Source organism: Lagopus muta, chromosome 10 (assembly GCF_023343835.1).
Source record: "Lagopus muta isolate bLagMut1 chromosome 10, bLagMut1 primary, whole genome shotgun sequence".
In the NCBI taxonomy this organism is placed as follows: Eukaryota; Metazoa; Chordata; class Aves; order Galliformes; family Phasianidae; genus Lagopus; species Lagopus muta.
The window spans coordinates 10,137,068-10,152,615 of NC_064442.1; the positions used below are offsets into that span (position 1 = coordinate 10,137,068).

The 15,548-nt window shown below is 36.9% G+C and overlaps 1 protein-coding gene across 3 annotated transcripts in view; it reads left to right on the top strand.

The window, feature by feature from the left end:
- The window catches only part of FBN1 (fibrillin 1), a 147,647-nt gene that overhangs the window by 71,556 nt on the left and 60,543 nt on the right, over positions 1 to 15,548 (top strand). For 2 of the 3 annotated variants that reach the window (XM_048956653.1, XM_048956654.1), the window contains 8 exons: positions 1,712 to 1,834; positions 6,752 to 6,874; positions 7,908 to 8,060; positions 9,911 to 9,964; positions 10,715 to 10,840; positions 13,508 to 13,633; positions 14,302 to 14,421; positions 15,357 to 15,494. The exons of the other annotated variant lie outside the window; for it this stretch is intronic. In XM_048956653.1, the coding sequence (XP_048812610.1) occupies positions 1,712 to 1,834; positions 6,752 to 6,874; positions 7,908 to 8,060; positions 9,911 to 9,964; positions 10,715 to 10,840; positions 13,508 to 13,633; positions 14,302 to 14,421; positions 15,357 to 15,494 (963 nt within the window). The remainder of the gene's footprint in view (positions 1 to 1,711; positions 1,835 to 6,751; positions 6,875 to 7,907; positions 8,061 to 9,910; positions 9,965 to 10,714; positions 10,841 to 13,507; positions 13,634 to 14,301; positions 14,422 to 15,356; positions 15,495 to 15,548) is intronic. 3 annotated transcript variants of the gene reach the window in all.

A 15,548-nucleotide genomic window follows, 5' to 3' on the forward strand; every position in this document is an offset into this window, starting at 1 on the left:
ACAGGATGTCTGTCCAGCAGGAGAAATAGCACATACCACTATCGCAAAGTGCAGTTTCTTTGATGGGAGTGGTACATTTTAAAATGGAGCACATTTTAAAACGGAGCACAAGTCACATGCTGCCTGATTTTACTGTGTGTTTAACAGTATGCTGTATGGGATCTAACTGGGTGACTTGAAATGTGTTTCATGCAGATGCAATCTGGTCTGACCTATACAAACCATTTTAGGAAAAATTTGTAAACATAATTGATGTGTTCCTACCTCCTGGACCTTTAGCAAAGAGGGGGGAAAAAAGAAGAATGTTCTTTATCATGCTTCCCAAGGTCCTTGGGAGGGTTCCCAATGATCTATTCATACATTAAAGGAATTTCAAGCACTGTTCTTAGAAACATTTTTGGCAGAATATTATCTCAGTGATTCAGCTCAAAGATTTAATGCCAAAATTCCTGGTTGGGATAGATACACGATTTTTTTTTTTTAATCATAAATTATTTTTGTCTGACAGCCTGTAAGTAAAAAGAAAACACACTATGTCTAGAAGCGTAATTTCTGTCCAAGACAGCTGCAGCATTAAGGAAAATAGCATGATTCTGAATACATTGTAATGTCATTATGATCCAATGATTTTATGTGCTAGTAGTGATTCTGTTAATCCTTAGTAGAGACAGACATTTTAAAACTGTTTTCCCTGACTCTTTTTTAGATATAGTTTAGCACTTTAAGTTAGTTTTGAAGTATCTAATTACAGAACTGTATTGCCTAAATACATTTGAAAATGAATATAATTTGGAAAAAAAAACTTGATTCTGATTTCTTCCTTTCCCACCAAATACCATGTGCTAATAGTAATAAGAACCAGGACATCAGCAGTCTGGTAAAACATTTTTAATTCCATTGCATATGTTGCCAGAATGTCTGTTGCATCCACTTATGAAACAGTTTCATCTCTGGCATTGTAATGCGTTGAGTTTTGTTCTTAGGAACACATCTACACACAGTAATCAGTAAAGACCACGGGGCCGTGCCATCCCTTAATGTTACTGTGTATAATTCTTTACATGAAACTAGTAAATAGCGCTGGTTTTCTTGTAGGTAATGTCCAGAATGGATTTGATTTGTGCCAGGATAAAGAGTAAAAGAGTAAAGAGGATGTAATAGCTTACTGAAATCAAGCACAGAATTCTTGTGTGTGTATGACTAACTGGCTGTGCAGGATTCAGAGTAGCACTGTCTGAGACCTCCACCTTTTCCTATTTGAATTCTTCATACTGTGCCGTTAGGTCAGAGAGTGAATAATGCCAATGTGAAGCAATAATTAGTAAGTACCTTCCTATGTGACCCATTATGCGGAGTCCAGGGAGGAATATGTTTTATTTTAAATGGAAGCAATGATGAAAATGCAACAGAATGCAGAGTGCTTCTGCATGCTTGAATAGTGTTGGGAGTCTCCCACATCCTAAGTCTTATGCTCATCAAACAGAGGTTACAGAAGTTTTCAGTCCTAACACAAGTGTTCATTGCCATTCCAAATGCCCTCTGCTTCTAACCTGGCTTCTGTTGACGTTGAGATTGTAGGCGCTGTTCAGTCGTGTACCTTCTCACCTTTTTAAGGTTTTGACCAACCACATAGGAAATTATCTTTTGGATATAATTAGAAGTTCTTGTATGTAAACAGCACTAAGATTATGTTTATTATATGCACTTTCAGATATGGACGAATGCAACATAAGGAATATGTGCCTGAATGGGATGTGCATCAATGAAGATGGCAGTTTTAAATGTATTTGTAAACCGGGGTTCCAGCTGGCATCTGATGGACGCTATTGCAGAGGTGAGCACAATAAGTAAAGGGTTCATGAGAGCTGAATTCTATGGTAGCTTCAAGAGTTGCCTAATTTTGTTACAGTGATCCTTGGGGACAAGAAGTACTGTGCAGAGTTCTCATCAGATTTTTCAATTGGCTGGAATGATTTGTTATTGCACAAAACAGCACTCAGTCTTCTCCACAGTGTTAAGCAATAGCCTTAACTGATCAGTGGGAAATATTCTTTGATCAGGGGCTGTTATATCCAATCTAGTTAAACTCTTCTTTTTTTCCTTTTCCTTTTTCTTTTTTTCTTTTTTTCTTTTTTTCTTTTTTTCTTTTTTTTGGCCTATGAGGTCTTCTGCAGTTTGATTCCAGTATACCTCAGTTTTTTTATTTGTCATTTGAAGTTTTCTGCCTTTGACTACCAAACATCCTTGCTCATTGGTTTTCTGGGGTTTGACCCTCATTTCTGCCTGGGTGTTCCTACTCAATACAGTATCTTTGAGAAGTGCACAGTAGCCCATGTGTCCAAGATGAAGACATGAGTACCACAGCAAAATTGTATTTCTCATTTCCTGCACTAGTTCAGCAATAGCCCTTGTGGGAGATGCTGCAGTATTCTGCTTGCTAGTTATGTCATCAGATTTCCTGTTCTGTCCCATCAGGAACTGCAAACTTTCTGTCTATAAATCTTCATGTTTCAGCACATTGTACAAATGCAAATCAGAAATCAAAATAAGAAGAAAACAAGTACAGGGCCAAATTATTTAGGATTTTTCTTTTTTGAAAAGTGTGCAGTCTTTCAGCTCTTGGAATCAAGGCAACAAAAGTGCCTGCTTACACTTCAACTGTTTTTTGTTCTTTGTTTTTTTTTTAAAGTCACACCGGGATACACAGCAGCATCCTGGGAACCAGTAACAGCATTTAATGTTTGAATTAATAATTGGATTTTGAGAGTTACTGTATTAAAGGCAGGTTAATTTGGATCTTTTTACTTTTTGAGCACTGTATGGGTCCTAGATCTGAGCTTGCATAGTGTCTAGGCTTAGGTCCAAACAAGAGCTATGATTTATTGGTAATACGTCTGGAACTTCTCTTGCATTTGGGTACCTTTTGCACCAAATGTGCAACCTGGTGCTGACCAGATTTCAGGCAGGGGATTCATTTATTTTTAGTGAGAGAAGCCCCCATTCATGCTTTATAATAAGGTTGTTTCAATTGGGAAAATAAACTGTCCTTTAATTTCTCAAATGACAAATGCATGGATCTGTACAACGGTACTATTACCATACAAACTACTGTCTGTGTTGGTTGCAGCTTTAACACGCTTACAGTATCAGCTTTAATTACATTCTTACCTGTTTTCCAAGCCATAGATGTGTGTCTGTGCTTTGTCAAAGATTGTTTTCCTGCTGGTTTGTGTGTGGGAAGACAGTGAGAATTGGTCTCAAACTTGTTAGGGAAAACCTCATTGCCCAACAGGCTTTGGTTCACCAGCCAGTTGTGTTCTCAAAGACCATTGTGTCATTATCAGGGATGCGACTTTCTCATGCAAACTCAGCCCAAAAACTTGTCTTGTTTTTATTCCTGAGCATCTTTCTGTGTATTTTTTGTTGTTCTTAAATTTTGTTTGATGGATATATATATATATATTTTTTTTTCCATCACGCTGTTCACTGAAATGACATCCAAGAAAATGGTACATAAATTTCTTCTGACTTTCAAAATCAAACTTGAGATACTGGTCTTCACAGCATCTCTTACGCACCTCCTGGCTAAACAGGAGTATGGATGCAGCCAAAATGGGGTTTCTGGCCCTAGAGAAATGTTTCTTCTGTGCATCAAAGGGAACATATTTGAAAATTATCCAAAATTGCAGGCAACTCAACTGATTCCTACTGAAAGTTGGAACAGATCTTATAGTAAAGTGAGGGATTTCTCCCACTGCTTTTCAACACTTACAGTAAGCCTTGCTCTCTATGAACAAGCATGCAAGCATTCATTATGTGTGAAATTACTATTGGGTCAAAATCAAACCAGGTTTTGGGACCTTGACACCCAAAGTAATTTTATTCTCAACTTTGTATGTCTTCTTTCTTCCACTAACCCAATGGATCATGAAATAATTCCCAGGAATTTAGTGGCTAGAGTGTACACAACTTTCTGGTAAATGTCTCTCGTCACTTGAATGAAAGTTTAAAATCAAACTTCCATGACTTCTTCTGTACATTTTAGTGTTTGTTATTGAGTCCTCTTTGTATATAGCATGTGCAGAGTAAATAATTTCAGTCCTACAGAACATTTAGCCCCTGAAAGACTCATCCTTCACCCTGTATATCCTGAATTGTTTGTGCACTAAATGCATTAAGATCTTACACAAGCTTTAAAGCAGTTGATGCTGATACGAGTTGGGGATGTGTGTATGTACAAACCGACATTTCTGCAGCAGATTGGCTACCTGCCTGAGCAATTTCAGTATGGAATTGAACACGTGTTTTTGCTGAGCGCTTTGGAGGATTAACAAAAGCGTATAAGAATTGCAGCATGAAACGTATCACTCCTATAAACATCTCATTTGATGCACTGTAAGCTGAATTTTGAAATCTTGAGAAGAATTTCTAACCCGAAGTTAGGAATACTGTAATTGACACTTAGTTCCATAAAATTAGAATTTTATTATAAGTACAGGGCATATACTTGGCTGTCTGGTAAAAATTCCATTCAGACTTTATGAAGTAACATGCCAGAAAATAATGTTACACCATAGTCTTGTGTATTCCTTGTAATACAAGACATATTAAACTTTTTCACCATTAGCTTATTTCACTGATGATTTGCGGGCAATTTTTCAGAAATACTTCCACCAAACAGGCAGAGGTTTAAAGCGTTATTAAGCTCTTGCAAGGCAACTGGAAGTGGCAGTTTAGTAGTCTGAGTAAATTTTTCCTGGTTAAAATTAGAGGACTTAGAGTACCCAGCTGGCACTGCTGAGCAAGCTAAGCAGAAAAGGCTGAAACCAGTTGGACATGGAGAATGAATGTAATAGGGGGTTTTCCAGAACCAGGTTGAGATATTCTGACCAAATTCAGAAAAGAGTTCCTGACATTTTCAGAATGGTGACTTCTACCGCTAAGCCATGTCAGGGTTAGGAATTTAGACTGTATGCCTGCACGTGCAGTTGATTTACAAGGTGGAATCCCAGCCTGGTAAAAGCAAAGGGATTTTGCTCTTCTTTACTAGAGCCAGGATTTCAGCTACCTCTGCAATACCGAATGACCAAGTGTACCTCTCCATAGAACACTGATGACAGTATTTTCAGCACATCTGTAAATCGCTGCAAAGCAAAATGGATTGCACATTTCAGCCATTATTAGCTTACAAAATCTTTTTTCTTAAATTCAGTAGAGAAAAAAACAAAAAACTGTTAACTTTGCCTTTCTGTTTCTGTAAGTAACCTTCAAAAAGTGTTTGGTGTTTCTTTTTTTTTTGAGCATATGTATCTGTCCAAGGAATTCATTGTTTTTTAAGCAAAAACTGTCAATACTTTTAAATAACGTGGACACGTTTTGATGTCCTGACTCAGTTTTTACTTACATTGAGTAAGAACTAAATTTAAAGAGGGAAAAACATTTAAGATTTGTCTGAAGCAGCACAAAAGATTGCAGGGTGAAGTTGAAATTAATTGAGCCCATGTACTTAAATATAATTCTATTTTAAAATGCAGTTTGAAAAAGGAATCTTGGATCATACAAACCATGTTTTATGCCAAACAACACAAACTAAGTAAAACATAGAGGTGTTTCACTCTCAATTTGCCCTTTTAAGGTCAGAAAAAAGGAAATTGTCACACACGCTGTCTTTTGTATATATTAAGGAGAGTTGTTATGAAGTGATTATTTTATAAAGGTTATACCTACTTCCAAACAGTATTTTAAACACTTCTTTTCTTAATCACTTATAAAATAATGGTATAATCTGTGACTAGGGAATCTTGCTATTAACAGGATAGGCATCCTATAATTTTATCTCTTTTTACTAATTTGACATCTTTTTATGAAAGTCTGATAATATTATGAGGCTCTATTCTGGTATTTCATTGCTAGGAAACTTATTGTTTAACATACTGATGTTGGGCAAAGATGGTAGCTTGTGCTCAGCAATGGCTCAGTGCACAAATCATTAAGAAATTCCTTTCAAGACTGGAGTGTAGCTTGTCTGTTAAAAGTTTATAGTATGGCCTGTAATGAACATCTGATAGGAAAAAAAACAATTATCATGCAAATATCCAGCAAGATGCTATGTACAGACAGGTCCAACTATGAACAATCAGATATTCTTCCAAAAACTGAATCTGCAGCAGAAGGAAAGGAAATTCTTTGGTGTCCCTGTGAAGGCACCCCATGGAGCGGAATAGGACGAGAGGGTAAAATATTCAATTTGCAATCTGGACTCATTTTTAACAATGCAAACGAACTGTGAACATAGACAGGGAATACCCCGTTACACAATACAGAAGTCCTTTGTCTTAGCAGTCACGGTTTCCTCATTCCTCCTATACCGTTTTTGCCTGAATGACCCTTATTTTGGAATATGTACCTCCTGAGAACATTTAGGGAAAATGTAGACATTTGAGCTGCAGGAAAGTGCTAGGAGAGTCAATTTGTTGGCTGCTTTATTTGTGTGGGGTTTTTTTTTTTTCTCATATTTTTCCTGAATTTTGCATTTTTCTCTTCCTTTTCACAGAATTGTTTAATCATTCTTGATAAGATCTTTATCAGAACTAGTTTCCATTTTCACGTGATATTTTTCTATATAGGATGCACTGAAAGTAAGCAGCGAACGCAAGTTTCAGCTGAAAATAAGTTGCACAAACACAAGTTTCAGCCAGGCATTGAACACTATGTAATTTAATTTAATAAAGCTCATTCTGTTCTCCAACAGACATCGATGAGTGTGAGACAGCTGGAATATGCATGAACGGACGCTGTGTGAACACTGATGGCTCTTTCAGATGTGAATGCTTCCCTGGCCTTGCAGTAGGCCTCGATGGACGTGTGTGTGTTGGTAAGATAAACTCAATGTGAGCAGGTCACTAACAGTGCTGAGGCATTAATGCTAAACTCATGGACAAATCAGTTTGAATGTAGAATTCACCTTTTTTGTTTTTTTTTAATGGATTGCTGCCTGTTAGGGTAGTGAATTACTACACTAGTAGATATTAATAGCTCTGGGATATTTACTTTGGTGACCTATTTTGCTATTTTTTTCTTTCCATTTGTGTTTAAAGGGAAAAAATGTGTGGGCCAAATTACGAAATCATGTAGACTATATAGCACAGTGCTGTTGAGAGTGAGTGAGCAGGTGAGAATCTGCCCCATTTCTGTCAACCTGAAATTATTTTTTTTTCACTAAAGATTTAATTAGTCTTTCAACTCTTTAATATGGGTCATATCATTTTATTCACTTCCCTATGGGTCATATCATTTTTTCACTTCCCTCTTTTTCTCTATAAATAAAGGAGGTTTGAGTTACTTTATTTTAAAATTCTAACATGCCTATGTAGTGTACAATTGCTGTCATTAAGGAAACTTCAATTAGCATTCAGAAGCCTTGAAAATAGGGATTTTTCACTAATTTTTGCTTAGGTATGTAATTAATTTACCTCAGTTGACAGAGTTGCTATGGGCAGAAGAGCTATTTTTATTTTAAATGCAAAGGAGAAGGGAATTTACAGTGTATTATAGGGTCAATAAAAGAATTTTAAGTGAATTCATTACACAGTAATTCATTACACGTAAAACATTTGCTGCATATTAAAGCCCACAGTGACAGTTTCTGTAGTTCACTAATGCGGGTTAAGTCCTTAAATGTGGTAACTAGTTTGTATGTCTGAACTCAGTGAAGCTAGAGGAAGAAGAATTTCCCGTCCCAAGTATAGCAAATGTATAGGTAGGTGAAAAGCACAGAGAAATGGCAAAAAATGATTTGTTTTGACAGCTGTTTCACAGTGTTTATGACACCAGAGCTAGATTTAAAACTTGAAATTTATGGCATTATAGTTGGTTATAATAGGATTAAGAGGGATTTCTTTTTTCAGATACTCATATGCGAAGCACGTGCTACGGTGGCTACAAGAGAGGACAATGTGTGAGACCATTAACTGGTGCAGTTACAAAATCAGAGTGCTGCTGTGCCAGCACTGACTATGCCTTCGGGGAGCCTTGTCAGCCCTGTCCAGCACAAAATTCAGGTACAGTATAACTATTGGTACATGTTCTAATTTAAGATGTTGCTAAGCTATTTTTAGGAAGTTAAAATACAGCTCTGTATTAACACTGAATCTTAAATCTGAAGGATTAAGTTGTCATACAACAAATGATATATTTTGAGCAATCTGCTATTTTGCATGTTGGAATACTAGAAGAGATTTTTGGGGGGCAACAGTAAATTCCCATATCTGTTCCAGAGTCATTACATGCGTGAAAATAGATTGTTACACAACAACCTCTAGAATGATAGATATAAATTACTAAAAGCGTAATTTCAATCTCCAATTATTCATGGCAATGTCTTCAGCAATTCATATATTCAAATACTTTTGTACACCTGCCAGTCAGATATTTGCTATCTGAGTTCTACATCATCCAAGTGTTCTAAATTGTTTATATAGACTTGGGATAGTCAGTGCAAAAATAAAAGCCTGATTAAGACAGTTGAGAATGTTTGAGTCTCTCACCAAAATCCCCACCAAGCGATGCTGTCTGGAACATAACTGCATTTTGGCAAGAGAGGAATCCTAATCATTCTCATGGGTAGAATCTGCTTTTAGGAAAGCATGTCTTCCAAGAAGACTATACTGACACAATCCTTGTCCTAAAGCCAGTAAATAAAAAGACCCTGGTTTTGTGGAGGTGACTGTAAGAAAGCTAATTTGAAGCACTAATTTGAAGTTATTCTTTTCACTCAGCAAATTTGTTGTTACAACAAAATATTCCATTCAATACGTAACTCAAAAACATCTCACGCTGACTTGGTATCTGCTTTGTAGACCAAAATATTTCATTTTCATTTTTTAAATCTCAGTTTTACTGGTGGCTTTAAGTAAAGCATTAGAGAGAGAAGGGCAACTGGAACAGATCAGGCTTGTTGAGTTTATGGGAGCTCTTCAGCAAGAGTTTATTGGCCACCATGTTGTAATACTCCACATTATTTAGCATAACAACATGGGAATTCTACCACAGCAAGGAGCCTTTCCAGCAGCCTCTGCTGCTATTGGTGGGCCCTTCATACTATGCAGTAGATTTGAAATCTTTTGTAAATGTTGGACTCCATATCACTGACTTCTCTTTTATATCTGAATTACTTTAGCAGAACGCTTACACAAGTGGAAGCTATTTTTCATTTTTGTTTTGTCTGCCCTCTCAATTGTGTTTTTTATTTAAAACAACAACAAAAAAACCCGTCTCCCTCAGACTGAAGTGTAACATTTCTTTGGGCTTTGAGTGGAGGAGTAAAGGAGAAATTTTCTTGCAAAGAAACATTACATCAGAGAGATTGAAAAGAATCCCTCAAAGGAAGACATTGTCACTCTGCTCCTCAGAAACTCTGCAGAAGTTTGTTCCATTCTAAACTAATCATCTTGTTAATGGATGTCCAGAGTAGGTGTTCTTTTGCATTCAGTGGCAGGGATTCAAGCAGCAGGGGATAGGAGGGAAATGGTGTGTATTTATATGAATGGTGAATTCCTTTGAGCTCCATCTTGTCATAGGAGGTTTGCCCAGCGTTAGGTCCTTTCTCTTATAAAGTCCTGTTCTAAGCTGTACAACACAAAACATCTTTGCATCACTTGATTTTGTTTGACAGAAGAATTGATTCCATTTACTTATCCATCCTCATCAGGAGGTGCAGACCCTGAGTGTAAAATGTTTCACAGGTTCAGAGTATTGTGAGGACATTTATTTTTTTTTTAGAATTACCAAAAGGCTTTAAATATTAATATTAAATTGGAATAATTAATTGATGTGTTGTAGATGATGAAAGTGAAAGCAGTGAGCTAGGAAAAGTATTCTAGTAAGTTTTTTTGTTTTTATTTTTTTCCAGCTGAATATCAGGCTCTATGCAGTAGTGGATCTGGTATGACTGCAGGAGGAAATGGTAAGATCACCTTATGTAATTCAAACTATTCACATTCTAACTGAACCTGGATATTCTTGATTTGTTAAATATGCTGGAGGAGGTGACGGCAGGAAAGAGAGGTAGGAAGGCTTATCTAGGTGAATGTAACATGGTAGAATAGATGAATTTAGGATGAAATAAGTGGAACATTCCATTTCATCAGTGTGGCCTATTTTATGCCATTGAAAGTACATGATAGCTGTTATAAAATAGTGTCAAATCTTTTGGCAGTTTTATTACCTATATGACTTAGAAATCACGTAAGTTGTATTTGCATTTTTCAACTGAAATGATCCTGAAGAATAAAATGATGCTGAACACTGAGCTTCCTCACTTATTTTCATCTCAGTCGAAAGGCCAGGCCGCAGTGCTTGGTTAATTATTACAAAGCAGGAGCAAGTGATTACTGCAAAAGCTTTGTGCTTGCACCATAAAAATTGCAAACCTTAAGTCAGTCAATGCTCACTAGTAGATTTACTGGCAGTAAAGAAGGAAAAACATTCAGAAAGGAGGGATGTTAGTTATCCTCTTTCATATCTATGATACATGTTCTTTAAAATGTTTTTGGGCTAGAGATGGTCTTCAATCAGAATGAAGGGGATCCTTTTTTTTTTATTCTAGTCTGGAGAACTAAAAGGGGGAATCTGCACAGTCCTGAACAATTGACAAGGGGATTTTTTGTTGTTGTTTTCCTTATTTCTTTATTTTTATTTTTTAACATTTACGTAGACATTAATGAGTGCTTACTGGATCCTGATCTCTGTCCCAATGGAAGGTGTGAGAATCTGCATGGAACATACAAATGTATTTGTAACCCTGGGTATGAAGTGGATTCAACTGGGAAAAATTGCATTGGTATGGAATGTCCACTTTTTTGTTGTGAAGTTTGATATGTGTGTTTATCCTCCTTTGTCTTTTCCTTCAGTATTTCATCATATCCAATAGCTGCTCTTCTGGATGATTTTGCTATTCTTTTGTTATTGTTGTTTAATTTTGGTGCTTTGCAGTGCTTGTGAGGTCCTCCAATGTAAGGATACAAGTGACCATTACTACTGATAATTCAAATCACTGACAGTTTAGGTCAGTTCACAGATGCCTCATGACCTCAGTGTTTCTCAAAATGAAAAGATCTTGCAATTACAGTGTACTATTAGAAAAATCTAAGATCACCAGCATGCTAGGTCCTTCCAGGAGCAACAGTTTTCTTGTTCCACTTCACATTACCATCAAAAGCACTTTACTTTAATCCCTCTAGATTCCTTTCTTCCACTCCTGCATTATTGCATTGTTCCAAATTTTCTTTGTACAACTGATAAGAAATTTCTTCTAGCTTACTCTTAAAATTTGCAACTGTTTATGACCACTTGATGTTGAACTAATATTATCCTTTGATTTAGCACCATCAGCACTTATCCCGGAAGTGTTTATAAAGAATCATCATAACCTTTCTCAAACTCTGTTGCCTGAACTGTCCAAATCCATGCTTTCAGTCTTTTCATAAAAGCAAATGCCACAGCCTTCTCTGGCACAGAACTATCCCAACCATTATACAGTCTTCTGATGACATCCAAGCAGTGTATTCCATTGATCCCAGGAAAATCCTATCTGGATTGATTCTATTAGTGAATGAGTCTTTTCTCAAACACGTGTTGTACTCAGGAATCAGTCAACTTCTATCTGGGAGTTACACTCAGAGCTCTCTGTTCTCAGTTGCCTCCAACTGATGAGTTCTGGTTTATAGCATGTTAGTGTTATCTTCTAACTAAGTTTTCAGACCTTGGTGATTGCTTTTTATTTCTCATTCATGTTGTCAAGCTTAATTGAATTACATGATTAAAGAATTGCATGATTCTCTGTGTTGGCAATAATTTCCAGTTTATTGTTGGTTATTGGTTTTGGTCCCATTCATTTTTTATTTCTACATTCAACAAGATTTTTATAGGACCTTTCCCAAGACTGATCCTTGAAAAGCATTCCTAATACCATCTCTCCATTATGATGACTCTCCTTTTTAATGTACCCTACTGTAATATCTCCTTCAGCTTCATCTGGATCCACCGTAAAGTTCTTAAATTCCTTCCTGTTTTCGCCAGCTTTCATGATAATTTTATTTAGGTTCTGTATTCTCTATTTAAACCTAAAAGGCTTAAGTCATCTTTGTTATTCCAGTCTAAACTATCCACTATCTTATTTAAAAAAAAATCTGAATTGATCCATCTTTGATAAAAGTCATGATGTAATTTATCCCATTTTCCCATTTCTTCTTTGGCTTTGATTATCCATGTCCCATTTCAGTGTCTGTCTGTAGCTTATGGCATCCCTTCTCTTCTCCCCTTCCATCTGTAACTTTTCCAGCTGCTCCCCAGCCCGCCCTGTTGCAGCCCACATCCATGCTCCATCACAGCTGTTTCCCATTCCTCCATAATGTTCTACCTGGCCCTCTCTCAATTTTTCTGAACTCCTGTGAAGCTTCCCACACGGTCTGCTTTATTCTGCAAATCTCCCTGCCTTTCCTAGTACTTCTGCTGTTCCCAGCTGCTGAGCTGACCCTCTGAGTCTTTCCAACTTCTCTCAATGCTTTCTGAGGCCTCCCTGTCTTAGCCAATTGTTCCTGTCTGCTATTGGGGTCTCTCCTGATCTTCACCTGCCGTTCATGGCCCATTGCCACCTTCTTGGAACTCCTCTCTAATGATCACAGCTCTTCCAAAGATTTCCTAAGGGCTCTTGAAATTTAGCACTGGCATTTCTGTTTAAATTTTTCAACTCTGAAACAAGTGTAGATTCACATTGGCCTTATTAACCACAACATCTAAGACAGTTCAGAGCAGACTTGGCAAAAAATGGTGATATAAAGACCAGAATGACAAGCAAATCTTTCCAAAGCAATCATCTCTTTTCTTTCATGAGTGTGGTGGCTATTGCTCAGGGAATTAGAGACTGCATAGACCTATTCCATAATAAATGCAAGATGAAAGTGTGATTCTCAGCTTTATTTTAAACAGTGTTACGGCTGCCATATATTATGAAATCAGGTATACACTCTTGTGAAAGCAAAATAGCCTTCTAAATAATAAAGCGCAGGAAAAAAAGCACAAAAAAAATATATAGGGGTAAAAATTGCATTATTCCATATTTAAAAGCAAAAAGAAAATGATAGTTTTTTGTTAGTAACATTTGTGCAGTTTGAATTCATATAACTTATTGCTTTCATTATTTTAATGAGCTTTCATGAAGGAGGGTGAAGTAAATGGGATCTTCAGTGTAGTTTTAGTGTACTTGGAGTGGTCATTTCCATTTGAAATAATTCCAAACCTGTTGTCTGCTCAAAAATCTTGAAATCTATTTAATGTCTTTGATAAACAGTGGAAGATGTGTATAAGTATTCTTTCTCTCTCATCCCTTTGTTTCCTTCTCTCCACACACACAAAACCTAATGAAATGTGGCTATAAATGTGGAAATTTTATTTTAGTTTCTAGTCTAGGAATGTTTTCTATCTTAATAGTTCTTAATTTTCATTATAGATATTGATGAATGTGCGCTGAACATGCTGCTTTGTGATAATGGGCAATGCAGAAATACCCCTGGAAGTTTCACTTGCACTTGTCCCAAAGGATTTGTATACACTCCTGACCTAAAAACATGTGAAGGTAATGGATAGCACTTCATTTCATTCTAATTTGATTCATTGGGATTGTTACTGTGTTGTGTCAGATATACTTTGAATTCTGAGATTATTGCATATGGAACATAAAACAAAAAAGAAGGAAGAAAAAAAAGGGAAAATGTGGGGAAGTAGGAAAAGAGGAGATGCTATACTCAAACATGAAAGTTTTACATTACATAAACTTGTGGAATAGCCTGTGTCGGGTCTGTACTAGCACTCCTTACTGATGATGCAGTTGCCCTGCATTGTGCCAAGAGTGAGAGAAATATGGCAGTTACTAGGCTTTACAAATCTTTTCTCTTTTGTGGATAAGACAGAGCCAGATGGGTCGTTGTCTGAATCCTTTTTGATCCATAGACAGGATGTGTGTCAAATCACTTAAGCAATATGGTATCACCACAAAAGCAGGGCAACAGGTGGATATCACAGAAAAGTGAGATGCTGCTGCTGAGTTGTTTAATGTCCTAATATGTTAGAGTGTCTTTAGGGCACATGCATCATTAGCTTGCTGTGAAGAGCTTCATGAATAAACCAGAATATGAGTAAACCTACTATTAGAAGAGCTTCTTCCAGTTCAACCTCAGCTGATAAAGGCCATGTGTATTTTTGTTAGTGTTTCCTGGCACTAACAGCAATGTGCTTCTCTTACAGATATTGACGAGTGCGAATCTAATCCCTGCGTTAATGGGGTATGCAAAAACACTCCAGGCTCTTTCGCTTGTGAATGTTCTCCTGAAAGTACTTTGGATACAACAAGAACTATCTGCATAGGTATTTATTCTTCTAAAAATATTGCTTTCTGGTTGAAAATGTCCAGTGACGTTCAGTTCAGAAAATACTTTGAAATAACTTCTGTAGTTACGTTCAGTGGAAAATGTTCCAGAAACAATATTTAAGTGTTTATGTACTCATAGTAATGGTGAAAACAAAGTGTGACTAGCACATGGGAGTGATTTCATGTCAGATTTGAAAGAGATAAAAAGTTTTGTAACTCATAGGTAAGAATGATCAGAGCAGTTCTTCAGGACTGGACTCGCCCATTTAAGTCCTCCTGCAAGAGAGGTGGACATGTTCTCCTTAAGATCAGATCTCAGGAAAGGCCAGGTTTTATTTTGAGATGGAGCATAAGTGAGTTGTGTTTGGCTTAGACCAGCTCTGGAGAGCCATGGACAAAGCTGTGACTTGCTCACTACAAGGTGGACTCCTGGGTTCTTCCTTCAGCTCTTCTGGAGTGATGATAATTTATAGATATTGCCTAATTAGAAAAAATTATTGAACTGTAGTTCTGGGAGGTCCTCAGCCATCTCCTGCCTCTCCTTGATGAGAAGATCAGATATCCAGACTGGGGGACCTGGTAAGAAAGTGAAAGAGGGATTCATAGCTACCCTGTTCTTCTGTGTGTACCTTAAATCAGAGTAATAAGAGAATTACCACAACTGAAGTCTTGAATGGTGTTGAGATATTCTCTGTTGGGATTAATAATCATAAACTAAGAGTTGGAAGGGCTCCTTGCTGAGGTGACTATAGGCTATAGTCTGTCATAGAAAAAGATGAATTAAGAGGTTTTAAAATAAATTCAGGTCTGATATGTTAAGTTAGGATGAAAGTATGATTCTTTTTATGGTTAAATTCAGATGTATTTTCAAATATTTTCATGTATAATTCTAACTATCTGCCTGACAATACCTTTTCTTTTTTCCTGACAGAAACTGTTAAGGGTACCTGTTGGCAGAACATGGTAGATGGAAGATGTGAGATAAATATCAATGGAGCAACTCTGAAGTCTGAGTGCTGTTCAACACTGGGTGCTGCTTGGGGTAGCCCGTGTACGCAGTGTGAACGAGGTAACACTCTCCATTTGTTCGCTTAAAATTTCCATTCACAGCTCCTGTACCTCA